This window comes from Sminthopsis crassicaudata, chromosome X, assembly GCF_048593235.1.
Source record: "Sminthopsis crassicaudata isolate SCR6 chromosome X, ASM4859323v1, whole genome shotgun sequence".
Classification (NCBI taxonomy): Eukaryota; Metazoa; Chordata; class Mammalia; order Dasyuromorphia; family Dasyuridae; genus Sminthopsis; species Sminthopsis crassicaudata.
This window is the reverse complement of record NC_133623.1, coordinates 22,785,835-22,802,242: the sequence shown is the minus strand read 5'-3', so window position 1 is coordinate 22,802,242 and position 16,408 is coordinate 22,785,835. Positions and strand designations below refer to the sequence as shown.

Sequence of the window (16,408 nt, the reverse complement as noted above, 5' to 3'; positions counted from 1 at the left end):
GGGCAATTGGGACAGTATGATCATTTGGCTTTTTGGCAGGGAAGGAGAATGAACTGAACTGCACAAAACACATTCAAATCATAAAACACCTTGATCTTTGGAGTTACAGACATTCTTGGTAAGCTATGCTTCTGCTACCTCTCCATCACTGCAAAATTTGAGAATCAATTCTATTAAGTTTATGACTTTATTAGATAGGTAATTTTCCTATCCAGAGTATTGGGAACTAAAATCTGAAAGTCTTTCATAAAATAAAATTTCACGTAAGGGTGAATTTCCTAATAATATTTTGCAGTTTTAATCCCAGACATATAGGAATTCAAAGCAAACAAAAGGTCCTCATACCTAAGAGTTCCCTTTATTCACAAGGGCATATTCACCAAAATACATCTCTCTCAGAATTTTATGCTTCCTCTTTTCCTTCCTTAAAAGGTTCTCTGCCCCACAAAGCTCTCCCCCCCACCCCCTCTGATGCCTAATTCTGCACCAGAGAAGTACCAAGTCTTAACTTTTCAAAAGCATGCTAAGAACAATTGTCTACTGTAAGAAGAGAGTCCACTTTTTTTGGTAATTAATACAAGTATAAATTAAAAATATGCACAAGAAAGTATACTGAGTTGCCTCAGCAACAGAAGAGCAATCTAAAAATAGATACTCTATGAATATATGGTTGTAAGCCACAGTATGCATAGGACATTGCGATACACAGCACATATTCACAAACACCCCAAAACAGGAAAAGCATTGTCCTACTTACCTCTTATCTCAGTGTCTATAAGATCTTCATGAATGAAGGCACTGGAAGAAGAGCACTTTATCTTTCCTACTTTGTGAAAGCCAATAAGGAAGCACCAGCACCCTTATTGGCAGAGATATGCAAAAACACCTCCCCATGGGTAGGAGGATGCCTACATTGAGATCTTAGAAGGTTTGAGTCCTAAAAATAAGTGACTGGTAAGAGGTGGGGGTAGGAGGCAAGGATATTTGGGAAGGGAAAAATCTCTGAATCACCTTCAGTGTTTCTGAGCACACGGACCATATACTAAGTCTATCAGGAAAGTAAAGAAATCAAGCTTTTTGATCACAAAGACTTTCTAATTTTAGAATGCACTAAACTGTAACACTGAGAATAAAACCATTTTCTTTCAAGTAAGCCAAAGTAATCAGCCTCAAGTTAAGCAACTGAACCCGATTCAAATATTCTCACCATGATCCACCCTGCTTCAAACATCTGCCCCTTTGGATATGCTATTGTTTCTAGAAAATGGTCCTATCGTGGCTTCTAAAGCAGTCTCATGCAACTCTCCAGACGCCCACATGAAGTCAGCCCTCTCAAAGCTAACTTCCTCCATGCTCCTGAGGGGGCACTGGTATACAGGATATACACAGTTGACAGACAAGTGGCCACATAAGCTGGGGAGAGGCAGCTGTTACTCATCTTACTGTCTAGGTACTCAACACTGCCATTATGATATACCTAGAAAAGGACGAGAAAAGATCTAAATACCAAATTCTATGCAGTTGCTACAACAAAGCACTTTGGAGAATGAACATTATGTTCCCTGGCATACTCCCTGTTCACACCTCAATAATTAGGATGTAGTAGAACCTAAATCTACTGAATTGAGAAATAGTACTAGCAACTTGGAGAGTTAGACTTGCTGACCCAGAAATTCAACTCCCATAATGTGATTGCTCCTCATTCTAAAAGGTATATAACAATCCTAGGTCCCCAGCACTAGCAAGCCTAAATACAAGGATGATCATGAAAGTGGCTTTTAGTCACTTAAAAAAAGAGATAAATACAAGGACTACATAGGCCCGATCATCAATTAGCTGTGACCTCCATGATCAAGGGTTTGATCCATATTGACTTAAGTCAAACTGAATTGCTATGCACATCACTGCTCTTCTTACAAAACAGCTATCAGACTAAGAGACAAATAAGCAGCCGAGAGGAAAGATAAAAGAATGCAAATAATCAATGAACCTAAGATAAAAGAATGCAAATAATCAATGAACCTAAGATCATTGAATTAGAAAAATAAAAGGGAAAGGTAGGAAAAGTGGTGTTCAACATGGGAGAACTCCTGATGTGGAAACCAGTATTAGAGTATTTGCCTGGGCCAGGAGGTATTAAGTAATGTGCCCAGGTCGTAAGCTAGTGTACATCAGGCATGGCTGGATCTCAGGTCTTTCTTGAACGACAACCTACTATCCACCATATCATATTGTCTTACTACCACAGAAAAGAGAAAAGGAGAAATTTTTTTGACAATTTAAATTTATTGGTCTACATAGCACAATGATACAAAATTCTTCTGTTCATCAGACATTTGCTTTATGTTTGTGAGAGGCACAGGGTGATAGATGAAAAGATAATTGCTTCTGGGCATTTCATTATGTTAATTGTGTATGTTAGGAAGGTCCCCATGCAAGTCAGATGGACCCTATTACTAGTTGCTACAGTAACTTTTTTTTCCTTCACCTAGTAAGGCCTCAAAATTACTTGATGAATTAATTAAAATAGATTGTAAATGGTTGTATTTTATTAGAAGGCCTCTAGAGTTCCTTCTAGCCTTAAATCTCTAAGATTTAAAGTCACAGAAAATCAAGCAAATGTCAGCAAACTTTAAGAGAGATCTTAGTAATGCAAATGCCAAGTTACTTTTGAGCTGATCTAAATAGATCAAAATAATATAACATTAGGAAGTTCTTGTGGAACCTTTAGACATTCAGAAATTTAGTTTAATGACTTGAGAAAGGCAGCTAAAGTATTTCCTACTAGGCAGCGGTTGGTTTATTCTGCTTAGCTCAAGTTAGTACTAATGACTTTAATGGTTCTCAAGGACTCCAAAGAGCTTCCCAAAAAAGGCCTGCTGCAACTTGCATCTTAAGATATACCTGTCACTCGTGAAGGATATACACACTTGCATAAGGATTATCTATTTTTCGCAAATGGTTTTACTGTATCAATCTATTTGAGCAATGGCTTTCAACATTTCATCAAATGTTATATTGGGGAGGGTAGAAAGTGAGTATGTATTGAAATATGTATCATGGTGAAAACTTTATCTGAGAACTCTAGATATGTAAGCTCTGAACACCATGATTTAGAAAGGATTCTGTTAAACTGAAGGACCAATTTTAAGTGGGTGCAAAATGAATGAATAAGACAGTAAGGGGACTGGAGCCTATGCCATTTAATGACTGGTTAAAGGGATTGAGGAAAAGCTCTCTATCAGCTATGAGAAAAGAGGGGAAAAAAAAAACCCTGCATTCTTCCCTTACTCCATATTGTTTCTATCATACTATAAAACCTAAAATTTTTACCATCACACCACTTTAAGGCATATATTTGTGCAATACAATTATTCGAGAATGGCAATTAATTTGTATAATTCTCTGATTCTTTATTCTATGCTCCTGAGTTCATCTTCTAGACTTGCTTGAAGCTACTTTTATTTGTCTTGCTAAGGTGGCTTTGTTGTTTCATGTTCATTCTTCATTAAAGAAGATGTTGCTTTTTTCACTTTTTGTTTTCTGCAAGCTATTGATTCATGAATTCCTTCAGCCAGCCTCCAATTAAGAAGTGTCTATGGTCAGAATAGCATATTATCAGGACTTGACACCAAACCCATAGTTAGTGTAACCACTGTCTCCTTTGGAGATTTTTTTCCCAAGAAAACTCATTTCGTTTTTCTCCCACCTTGCTGAAAAGACTAAGGAATAGAGCAGTGTTGTAATAGCAAGCATTAAGGCCAAGTGGCTTGCTGCATCCAGGCAGATCCTCTCATGCTGCCTACAGGTATAACTAACTTGTAGCAGTGGTCAAGTGTAGCACATAGTAGGCAATATTAATGAATGCTGAGATCAATTTGCTGAATGCATTCATTCATCAGACCCGTGGGGGGGGGGGGTACCCAACAAGTGTAAACCAGCAAAAAGCCAAAGGGTAGATCCTTGGGGCATTCCGCCAGAGACTTACTCCCAAATGGACACTACTTTTGGAGGATGGTCAGACAATTCTGAATTTACCTAATTGTATCCCACTTCATCTCTAACTTGCTTTCCAGAATTGCAATGACTGTCAACTGCTTTCCTGAAATGTAAGTATACCTAATCTCTCTATAACATTCACTAAATGTATCACTCTGGTAGTTACTCTATCCTAAAGGGAAATTAAGGAAATCTGGTATGACTGGTTATGGATGAAAACATACTAGTATTTTGATCAATGTTTTTCTTTTGATAACGTTTCTAGAATTTTACAAGCAATAGAAAGGAAGTTCACTGGATGAAAGGAAGGAAACAAACATTTATCAAATTCCTACAGTGTGATAGGCTCTATGCTAAACACTTTAAAATGGTTCATTGGATTTACAAAGATTATCTCCTTGAAGGATAATAAGCTAACTAGGAAATAATATGGAAACTTATCTCCCTACCATAACAGTTTCCATGATAAAAATCCTTTTCAAATTTCAATAAAGTCACAATCAAACTTCTGGAAAGAAACCTGTTAGGATTTAGGGAACTGCATGTACTCAAACCATAGAATTACAAAGAACTGACAAAGGCTATAAAAAATGTAAATCTAGTCCCAATAGTATTCTTTCCAGGATTCAGCTTATAGATTTCGGTTCTATTTCCTGGAGTTTAAAAAGTAAAGGGATCCTTGTATTTTCTCTAAAGTCAGTAATAAATAAATTAAATATATATATATATATATATATATATATATATATATATATATATATATATATATATATATATATAAATAAATAAAAATAAAAATAAAAATAAAAAATTAAATACATGATCCATAGTTTAAAAATAATAATAATAATAAAACAAAACAAACAAAAACCTCCAACACTTATTCTTTAGAGAATTATTTGAAAGAAACAAACTTCCTATAACCAAACAACAGCACAATAGGACATAAATTATAAATAAGTAGAACAAAATAAAGAAGCAGGAAATCCATCTTTTTGTTGTTAAAAAAAAAATCTCTAAAACAATCACATCAAAACACAAACTATTCATTTGTTTTTCACTTAACTGAATTAAGACTGACTTCAGTGTAAAATTTGGCCAACAATATATTATTTTAAACAAAAAATCATCTTTCCGTAATTGGTTTTTTAACCTTACAGTTGAGTGGTTTAACAATTTCTATGTGAATGTGTGTTCAAAACACTGAGGCAACAAGACCATGATGAAGTGCTAAATCACAACAACCAAAAGGCAAATGTCATTAAAATGATCAGTTTTAAACCTATTTTGTATTTTAAATGTTCTCACTTTGACAGATTCTCAAAATACCTTTCAATGTTAAATTCTCTGAATAAATTTCTTTTACATAAAAAAGCTGCTACAATAAACCCTTTAGTCATCGCTGAGAGAGAAAAACTTTGAATAGAAAGCAGAGCAATACCCCAGGAACAAATTAACCTCTACCACGTTTTCTGATTTAAAAGATAAAATAATTATTTCTGAACTGCCTACACTATGAAGAAACGCCATCTAGCAAAATCTTTCCCAGGAACAGTGAAGCGCCAACTTTCCTCTACCTCTGTCTTCATTTCTAATATCCAGACGTTCATTAAAAATGAACGTGGCAAACATCGTCTGACCTCCAGTTCAACTGGAATAAAAGAAAAAAAGGAACGAACGTACTCTAGTCTAGCATTCGGGGTTGGCTGGTTTTCTTGGGAAAACGGAACTAGTTCTTTAAAGTAAAGGTGATTGCTGGGCACCCGGGCTCCATGGAACCTCAAAATCCCCTATTGGAAGGCACCTCGGTGGGAAGTGACTTTTTAAGGAGTAACGAGGTGGCCTCTGCTGTTCGTTCACACGAAAAAAATAGCAATTAGGAAAGTAAGATGAGAGCAGAGGCATCTCCCACCTTCCGAGGCACACACATTTCTTTGCACAGCACATCACCCGCTCCTTGCCCATCATCGTCTAGTGAGCCCAGGAACAGCGAGAGCACCCCAGCTTTCCGTCTCGGGCAGTCAGCGACATAGAGGGGCTGGCTGGAAAGCCGCCTCGATTTTCTGAAAAGTACTTTTGCAAAATCCGAGGCTGACTTTGGGGGATTCAGGACGGAGGAGAAGGACGGGGCGCATCGGCGGCTCGGCCCGGCAGCGCTCCGGGGAGGGTGGAGACAAGGCAAGCTGGAGGCTCGGCGGCTCGGCTGCGCCGCGCGCTCCGGGGCGCCACTGCCCCGAGCTCTTCGCAGCCCCGCGCCGGGAAGAGCTCGGTAAGGAAGTTGGAGAGGCGCGCGCGTCCCTAAGCGCCCGGGGCTCCTCGCCTGGCCCGCTCGCTGGTCGCTTTTCTACGCCGCTGTCAGCCGCGGCTGCTGCGGCTCCCCGGCCGCTGTTCCCCCAAAGTGCCCGACCTCAGGGCCCGGGTCTCCCTACTCCCGGGGAGTCGGGGAGAGGGGGGGGGGGGCAAAGTTAAAGCGAGCAGCAGCGGCAGCAACAGCAGCGTGAGCAGCAGGACCCGCGCGCCAGCCCGGCGCTCTCGGGCTCCAACCTCCAGCCGTCCCGCGCCCCGGTTCTCCTACCTCCGCCCCGGGGAGCCTTCAGAGGAGGGGGAAGGGACCCGGGGCCACGAGGGGGATCGCCTTGGGATCCCATTCCCCACCGGACAGGGGAAAGAGAGCGGGCGGCTCGCGCCAGCCCGGGTTCTTCACTCACCTCACCACTGCTCCCACCGCCACCGCCACCGCCGTCGCCGCCGCCGCCGCCACCGCTACCGCTGCCACCGCCACCGCCGCCGCCGCCTCCTCCTGCTCCGCCGCCGCCGCCTCCTCCTGCTCCGCCGCCGCCGCACACCTCCATTTTGTGGTGCCAGGGATCCTCCAGCGGAGCAAACGGCAGCATCGCCCCTTCACCAGCCGCCGAGGAGGAGCCGGCGGCCGCCGTCGCGGCCACACATCCCGTCGTCGCTGCTGTCGCTGCCGCCGCCGCCGCCGCGAGCCCAGCAACCGGCTCGCTTGCTTGCTCGCTCGCTCTCTCCCTCCTCCCCGCGCTCGCGCTCCCTCCTCCCGCGCTCCCTCCTCCCCGCGCTCCGCTCCGCTCCGCGGGCGCGCGGACCCGCTGGGCTACCTCACGCGCGCGGAGCAAGGGCTGCCCTCTACCGCCCGCTGCCGCTTCCCATAGAGGGGGCGCACGGGGGTGGAAGTGCTGCTGCCGCCGCCGCTGCCGCCACCGCTAAGTGGGACTGAGGCTGAGACTGCTGCCGCGAGGTGCCCGCTCCCGCCTCTACTGCGACTGCTGCTCAGCCGCGACTCACACACCCCCCTCCCCCCCCCCCCCCACCCCCCCCCCCCCCCCCCCCCGCGCGAGTCGGAGTCCCAACCCCCTCCCTCGCGCCCTCCCCCGCTCGCGGCTTAGCCAATATGGCGGCGGCGGCGGCGGCGGCGTTACCTGTGCGGCCGGCGCCTGAAACCCCCTACGGCGGCAGCACAGCGGCGTCACCCGGACGTCAACGGAGATTCCCCAGCCTGGGGTGAAGCTATGGGAGGAGGAGGATGCTGAGGGAGGAATGGGGAGGGGAGGGGAGGGCAGGGGAAGAAGAGAGGAAGAGGAGAGGAAAGGGAAGGGGAGAAGAGCGGAGGGGAGGGGACGGGAGGGGAGGGGAGGAGAAGAGAGGGGAAAAGAGTAAAAAAGTGGGGAAAAGAGGGTAGGAGTAGGAGAAGAGGAGAGGGGAAGGGGGAGGGGAGGGGGAGGGGAAGGGAAGGGAAGGGAGGGGGAAAGGAGGGGAAGGGAGGGAAAGGGGAGGGGAGGGGGAGGGAAAGGGGAGGGGGCTGGGGACGGGCCGAGGAGGCGGAGGAAGCCACTTGTACTAGAAGCCGCGGCTAACCGCTTCAGTAAACCTGTTCTACGCACCGAGCATGCGCGGCACTGTTCACACATGCTCAGCAGGCCCTCTCGGGACTTCAGAGTAGAGTAGCCAGAGGGAGGATTCCCGAAAGGGTAGCAGGAGTAGCCCTTCAGTGGAGGAGGGGGAGAGAGGCCCAGTGTGGGCCCGCGAGAGGGCTGCGGAATATTCCGTTTGCGGACCCTCCAAAGCAAACTTAGCATTGAACTCACTAACACTCAGCCTCTGACTTTCTGACAGACCCACCAAAACGTACGGACTCGAACATTCATTATCCCCATCAGCCATGTGCCTACAGGCACTAGGAGAGCGCCCTTCCCCATAAATTCCCGCTCATTTCTCTTCCTCCGAGAAAAAAAGTCCCGTTCTGTGTGCTGCCAGAGACTGCCCTTTACTATCGCTCCCCAAACACACACACACACACACACACACACGAGTAGCATTGCGTCAGATAATTTCTACCCACAGACACAACTTCGCTGATTGCTTTTTGTGCCCGGGGTGGGCTAACGGTCTACAACAGAAGCTCTTCAGTTTGAAGATTTTAATCGGTAGTGGTCTCGTAACTTCAGTTCTCTCCCCTCAACTCCACTTTTCAAACACCTCAGAGCTCCAAGCTGTCGTTCTCCTTGAAATTCTGCATATTTAAAACAGACGCTCAGTACCTTGGACAGGTTTTTGCGAACACACTTAACTAAAAGTCTTTTCTTCCCCTAAAACTTTCACCTGGTTCCCGCCATCGTGGCTAAATTCCTCCCTGGATCCTTTTCGTAGTTTCTTCTTAAGTAGCGGGCAAATGAAAAGAAAGGGAGTGTGTGGGGCAATGAATTTGAAAATAAGAAGTCCCATCAGTGATACCAGGGGAAAGCATAGATGCACTCAGTCAGTTCCACCACAGTCCCGTGAATGAAGTGAGCTTAACTGATGTAATTTCCTATCAGAGGTAAAGTTCGTTGGAAAGAAAACCACAGTAAATAAAAGGGTAAAACTGCATCTAGAAAACTGAGGCGTGCACCGTGAAAAAGGTGCTTGTGTGACAACATGCTACTTTTGTGTTGAGAATCCTGACTTGTATTTTGAAAAGTTGAATTTTTTACATTCGATATAATTAAAAGAATAGTGATTCCCCTCAAAACGTACTTATGATATGCTTAAACATGTTTTAAAAAACCGAGTTAGTTATTTACTCACTAACACATTTATAGAGTATTACTCTATTTGAAAAGCATATTGCTAGGCTTGTACAGGATAAAACAATGCCTAAGACTAGGGTTTGCCTTAAAATAATTAATCAGATAGATATATGTACCATATATCTGTGCCAAAGTAATTTTATTGGTAATAGGTCCAAAAGCCTCCGGGGAGGCAGGGCATTTCTAAGTTGTTCTGTTTGAATCTCAGGTACAGCTCTTCTTGGGGAGAATGAGAAGTATCTTAAAAGTATTAAGAAATGATAGTTATAAAGTGCTTAACACAGTGCCTGGCACATAAGTGCTTAATAAATTCTTATTCCATTCATGTTAGCCCAAAGCTTCTTATTCATGATAACTGGTTTTCAAGTTATTCAGATCCTTCACAGAGTAAAGGCATATAGGCAGCTGCCTTGTTTAAGGTTAAATTTTGTTTTTTAAATAAAAAAAAAATCCAACTCTCCCTCTAACCTTCTTCCTCCCCATTGAGAAAGATAAATAAAACCACTGTTATAAGTATGTATGGTCCAGCAAAACAAATTCCCCATTGGCCTTGTCCAAAAAAAGTCTCAGTCTGCATACTGAATCCCTCTCTGTCAGGAGGTAGGTATCATGTTTCATCATGAGTCCTTTGGGATTGCGGCTGGTCATTGCATTGAAGAGAGTTTTAAAGTCTTTCAGTGTTGTTTGTCTTTACAAGAATGTTGTCATTGTATACATTTTTCTCCTTGTTCTGCTTATGCCACTCTGCAGGGACAGATAGCAATCTGTTTCTTTTTCTAGGGTTGGGGAAGATTTCTGCCTGAGCTAATCTATATAACATATAGCAGACTCTGGGACAGCAAATAAGTTCAGTGCAGCAGTGTGGCACAGTGGAAAGAGAACTAGCTTTAGAACCAGAGCAGCCAAGTTTGAATCTAAGCTCTTCCATTTAACTAACTGTGGGACCTTAAATGAATCACTTTACTTCTCTAGGGCTCAATTTTCTTCTATTTGTATATATATTCTATTTGCTATATAGTGTATTCCAGCTCTAAGTCAATGATGCTATGTAGCAACAAGTTGTGTAAATCCCTGTAGAATATAGGCAATTGAAGGGCTAAGGTACATTAACCCTAAGATATAAATGAGTTGTTGTCCTCTGTATAGGATGATGATGATAGTGATGGTAAGTAGTGGTGAAGAAGAAGAAGAAGAAGAAGAAGAAGAAGAAGAAGAAGAAGAAGAAGAAGAAGAAGAAGAAGAAGAGAAGAAGAGAAGACGAAGAAGAAGAAGAAGAGAAGAAGAAGAAGAAGAAGAAGAAGAAGAAGAAGAGAAGAAGAAGAAGAAGAAGAAGAAAGAAGGAAGAAGGAAGAAGGAAGAAGAAAGAGAAGAAACTAACTCATAGAGTTGGAGTTTTTTTCCAATAGTTAGGATGCAATAGTTAGGATGGGTTACATTAATGCTCCACACTTTTTGAACTCTTTTCCCTACCCTAGCAAATAACACACATCAGCCAGCTTTAGTTAAGGGTGAAGTGGGAAATTTAACAAAACCTTATTGGAAATATAATCAACCCACTTTGGTCTCATTAAAAGATTGCTGAATATAAATAAGCTGGAACTTTGATCGGCACATCAGATATCACATAGTTCCTACACTGGGGTTCTGATTTCTGATGCTGATGAGCACAGAGGAAAATGTATAACCAAAAATATGATTACAGAAAGAGCCACCTGGCTTCAGCATATCCATTGTAAATACTTGCCAAGAGTTTTTTAAACCTAACTCATTTTAAAAATGGTGCTTCAACTACACACATAAATGCACTATACAGAAACTTATTTTGGAACTATTTCGATTACATCACCAAGTTTGGGCTAATGTCCAGAAACAGAGATGGTAATAGCATATTCATTACTTACGGTCTTGTTAAGGTTTCTATTGTGAAGGATAGTGATTTATTAGCTTAAGTAATACCAGCATAGTGTAATGGAAAGACACTGGACTTGGAGTCAGAAAACCTTATATTAATAGAAGTAGTGTCCAGACAAGGAAGGTAATAGTCTCAATGTTCTCCTCCCTTCTTGGACTACATGCAGAATACTGTGTTTCATTCTGGGCACCACCTTCAAGAAGGGAAACTGACAAACAGGAGTGTGCCCTAAAGAGAAGAACTAGGGTGCTAAGGGGAGTGAAAACCATGTCTTAGGTTTAACTGAGGGAAATAGCAATATTTAGGGGGACTGTGGTAGTAGTCTTCAAGTATCTGAAAGGCCATCATTTAGAAAAGATCTGAGCCTTGTTCTACTTGGCCCAGAGGGCAGAGCCTGGAGCAGTGAATGGCCACTGCAGAGGCCAGTTTAGGGGAAAACTTCCTCCCAATTTGAGTTATATAAAAAATAGATCAATTTCTTTGGGAAATAGTGAGCTCCCCTACACTGAGGTTTTGAAGCAAAGATTGAATGAACACTTGTAACTTGTAGAAGGGATTTTTATTCAGAAATGGGTATGATGAATTGATCTCAGAAGTCTCTTCTGAGTGGGATGCTCTGTTTTTCTTCAGCCAGGAGAAAATTTAAGGGAATATAATTGATTTTTAAATATTTGAAGGGGTGTCATAAGGTAGAGTTTGTTTCACTTATATGGGAGAGCTTCCTAATAATTAGAAATGTTTCCAAGTGGTATTTCCCCCTTCTCCCCCCCCCCCCAAGTACTAGAGGTTTTACCAGGGAATCAAGATGATTATTTTCTAAGGATTTTTGTGGAGAAGATTCATGCTTTCGAAGAGGGTTGGAGTGGATGATTGCTGAGGTCCCTTCCAACTTTGAGATTCTATGATTCTTTTATATCTGGATTCAATTCTTTTCTGTCTGGTTTCAGTTCTTAGCTTGGCTGCTTATGAGTTGTGTGACTTGTGAGCCTTGGTTCCCTAACCTGTAAAACTCATACTACCCATTGATATGGTTGTGATACATGTGAAGTGATTTATAACCACAAAGTGCTATACAGAAGTGAACTCAACTCACACATACTTAATAGCTACCATTTATATTGCACTTATTATGTTCCAGGCACTATGCTAAGTACTTTACAATGATTATCTCATTTGATTCAGTCCTTAGTAGTATCATTACAACCATGATTTCTTGCCAATTGAGATAAGCCAATGCTTTTATTTGCCAATAGAATAAGGTAATATGGCCCTAATTAATTTTCTACTAGCTATTTCCCCTATATGGACCTTAGCCCAAGTATGTAAGATATATAGTGGGATACACTTACTCTGTTACATGCTGCCCATGTGACCTTGACCAGGCCTTTAACTTCTCTATAAGCCTTTGGTTTCATCCATAAAATGAGGGGAGTGGAACTAGATTACCCCTGAGCTTCCTTTCAAGTTAGAGCTATGATTTCTTCTTAATGTTTGTCTATGGGATTTTATTAACGCTGACCATATAGGGTAACCATCACAATAACTAAATCCACTTAATTATGAGCCTTGTTACAAAATCGGATGTGAGCAAAATATTAACAAAATGTATTAACAAATATATTTAACAAAATATTAACATTAACAAAAATAGACAATTTTTGATGCTCAAGTAGCTCCTGAAATCTGGTCAAGGTCTTTCTTTTGTAATAATGTCACTTTCTTGAAAAACTAACAAAACGCAATCGGTCTTACTGTTAGACTTATCAAAATGATATAGTAATCAAGTAACTAAACAGGCAGTAAATTCCAAGGATGCTGAAAAATGCAGTTATCAGAAATACTGAGCTATGATTTGGCAACTAAAATAATAAAGGATTTGTTCATGTATCTAGTAGTTTGTCTAATTCTATACTGTCGTTTGAATATGTTGCTACAAAGATATCTGTTGGTAGAACTCATAAATTCACAGACTATTGGATCTGGAAAAGACCATCAACATCATCCAAACCCTTCATTTTACAGATGAGTACACTGAAGACCAATGAAATCACTTGCACAAGATCACACAGATAGATAACTATGACACTGTATTGATCTGTATTGGCTCTAGATTGCATCAAGCTGTCCACACTTGCTCACTAGCTGCCTCTTTTGATTGGCCCAAGCATTTTTAGCTGAAGTTATGAGTTCTATTTATGGTTTAGAACAGTTTGGGTTTTGTTTTCCTGTGCAAAGCTGAGCCAGACAATGACAGGCTTAAAACCACAGCCTTATTAACATTGAGCTAAATTTCAAACAGTTTCTTATACAACAAGGCCTCATTAAACCGTGTTACATCTATCCCACATTGACCATGGCAGGAATAGGACGTCCCTTTGTACTATCCATGAGGAGAAGAGGCTGAGAAAATTTAAATGTATTAGAGTTGTAAGGGAAATATTTGTTCATACAAGAAGAGAACAGTTTGGTTTCAAGAATTATTTGAGTTACAATATGCTTTTTGGAAAAGTAAACCTGTACTTTTTAAAAGATTTAATTCAGACCTTTAGGTCAAAACATCTTTCTCTCTTGTTAGGTTTGACTGAATCACAGGCACATTTTATGAGTATAGGTGGGGAACGGTGACTCTGGTCTAGGGAATGGCTGGTACTTTAAGGAGGTCCCTTAACTGCTCTGGCTTCAATTTCCTATTTTGTAAAGATGAGGGTTGCACTAGGTGACTAATAGCTTTCCATCTCAATCTATGAAACTATGAAAACCTTCACCTGGATGTGCCACTAGTAACTCAAATTCATCACACCACAAACAGCTTTTTTTTCTGCCTAAATCTTCCTCGTGATTTCGTCATTTCTGTTAATAGCACCACCATTCACCCACTCTCCCATGTTCTTTACCTTGAGGTTACTTATCTTTGATTCTTCCCTCTCCCTCACTTTTCATACCAAGTCTGTTATTAGATATGAGAAAATCAAGTCCTGCTTAATCTACCTCTATAATATCATTCCTCTGATCCCTCTTTTCTCACCTAACACTATGTTAGTGGAGAACTTTAGTATCCAAGTTGGATATTACAACAGTCTTCTAATAGATTTTCCAGACCCCAATCTTACTTCCCTCAAATCTGTTCTTCCAACAGGTTGGATCATATCACTCCTGTGCTCAAAAAGTTTCAATCTTTTGAATAAAAATCAGATTGTTTTTTAAGGCTTTCTACAATCTGGCAATTTACCTTCTAATCTTGTCTCATATTACTCCTTCACATATGTTCTGCACTTCAAGCAAACTGAACTACAGGATGATTCTTAGCCCTTCAAACCTATTTCCCATACTAGTGCCTTTGCTCATCTTCTGACCTGTGCCTAAAAGGTCTTCCCTCTCCCTCTTCATCTGTGGGATTCTTAACCCTCCTCTGAAGCCAATCCTAAATACCAATCCTTACATAAAACCTTCCCTTATTCTTGCCTGTTCACTCAGGCCTCAATTAAATTTTTACTTTGTTTTTCTAATAGACTTGTTAGGTGATATGGCATATTATAATTATTCATGTATATGTCTTATCCCTTAAAAGCTCCATGAGGGAGATATAGTGAAAAGAGTGTCAGACTTGGAGTCTTGAGAGATTTTGATTCAAATCTAACACTAGCTATGTGAACCCAGGCAAGTCATAATCGCTGCCTCAGTTTTCTCTTCTGTAAAATGGAGATACCTGTAGTACCTACCACGCTGGATTGTTGTGTGGGTCTCATAAAGTGATATATATAATAAAATGCTTGGCAAACCTTAAGTGCCATGTAAATTTTAACAATTGTCTACATTTTGCATAACTTCTTATATAAAGTATAATGCCTGTTACACAGTGGGTGTTTAATTTTTTAATTAAAAATTCACTGCAAAAGTTCATCTTTTTTATTTTGTTTATTCTGGACTTAATGGAAATTAAATAAAGTGAATAATTTCATATACAAAGTAGAAGAGGAAAGGAGGGTTGTATATGAAGCCATGAATATTCTGTATAGCTTTCTTTTCCTTTAAAATATATAATAAATTATGCTTGTAACTTTCAAAGCTGTCCTGCTTATTTGTATTTCCTTTTGGTCCTCCTCTGTGTAAAAATGTTTCAGTGACCCTTTTTTCTTTTCCTTTTTTGGCAACTCTACTGCTAGCTCCCTCACCTTCTTGACTGCCTCCCCCACAAAAAAAAAAAAAAAAAAAAAAAAGAAAAAAAAGAAAATCCTTGCAGCATTTGTGCATAATCAAGCAAATTAAATTCCTTCATTTACTGTGTCCAAAAATGAACATTTCATCCTGTTCCTTAAGTCTTTCCACTTCTTTTTCAGGAAGTGGGTGCCATGACTCATCATTGCTCCCCTGGAATCATGGCTGGTCATTGTCTTGAACACAATGATGAATTCATCCAAAATTGGTTTTTTTGTAATACTGTTATTGGATAAAATTGTTCTCTGAATTCTGCTCCTAGTCTGAATCAGTTCATACAAGACTTCCCAAATTTTTCTTTAAAAAGACCATTTCAGGGGCAGCTAGGTGGCGCCGTGGATAGAGCACCAGTCCTGAATTCAGGAGGACCTGATTTCAAATCTGGTCTCAGACACTTAACACTTCCTAGCTGTGTGACCCTGGGCAAGTCACTTAACTCCAGCCTCAGGGGAAAAAAAAAAAAAAGAAAGAAAGATAAAAAGACCATTTCATCACTTACATGGCATTTAGCAGCCTGGTGTCAAGAAGACCCGAGTTCAAATTTAGCCTCAGATATTAATTAGCTACGTGAACTTTGAACAAGAAACTTAACCTTTGTTTGTTTCAGTTTTTTAATTGTAAAATAGAGATAATAACAGCATCTATCTCACTATGTAGTTGTGAAGATCAAATAAAATAATATTTGTAATGTGCTAAGCACAGTGCTTGGCATATAAGTGTTATATAAATGCTTATTCTCTTCCCCTTTCATTTTTTACAGCATATCAGTACACTATTACATTCATATACCATAATTTGTCCAGCCATTTCCCAATGGAATGCCACCCTCTGGGTTCCAGTTCTTTGCTATAATAAACAGAGCTGCTATAAATGTGGGTGCCTTTCTCTTTGATCTCTTTAAGGGTATAAGCCTAACAGTATTGTTGAGTCAAAGGCCATGTACAGTTTGGTGATTTGAAAGGTATAGTTCTAAATTTGTTTCTAAAATTATAGGACAAATTCATAGCTTGATCAACAAAGCCTGTGTTCCAGTTTTCTCACAACAATTGTCATTTTCCATTTTTGTCATTTTTGCCAGTATAATTGCTATGAGAGAGAATCTCAGAGTTGTTTTAATTTGCATTTCTCCAGTGATTTGGAACCTTTTTTGAGATGGCTGTTGATAGCTTGGATTTCTTACTTTGAAAACTGCCTG

The 16,408-nt window shown here is 41.0% G+C and overlaps 1 protein-coding gene across 1 annotated transcript in view; it reads right to left on the bottom strand.

The window, feature by feature from the left end:
- The window catches only part of RPS6KA6 (ribosomal protein S6 kinase A6), a 96,274-nt gene extending 89,057 nt beyond the window's left edge, over positions 1-7,217 (bottom strand). The window contains 1 exon segment of the mRNA XM_074278137.1: positions 6,708-7,217. Coding sequence (XP_074134238.1) covers positions 6,708-6,893 — 186 coding nt within the window. The 5' untranslated portion in view covers positions 6,894-7,217.
- Positions 7,218-16,408: the final 9,191 nt, after the last annotated feature.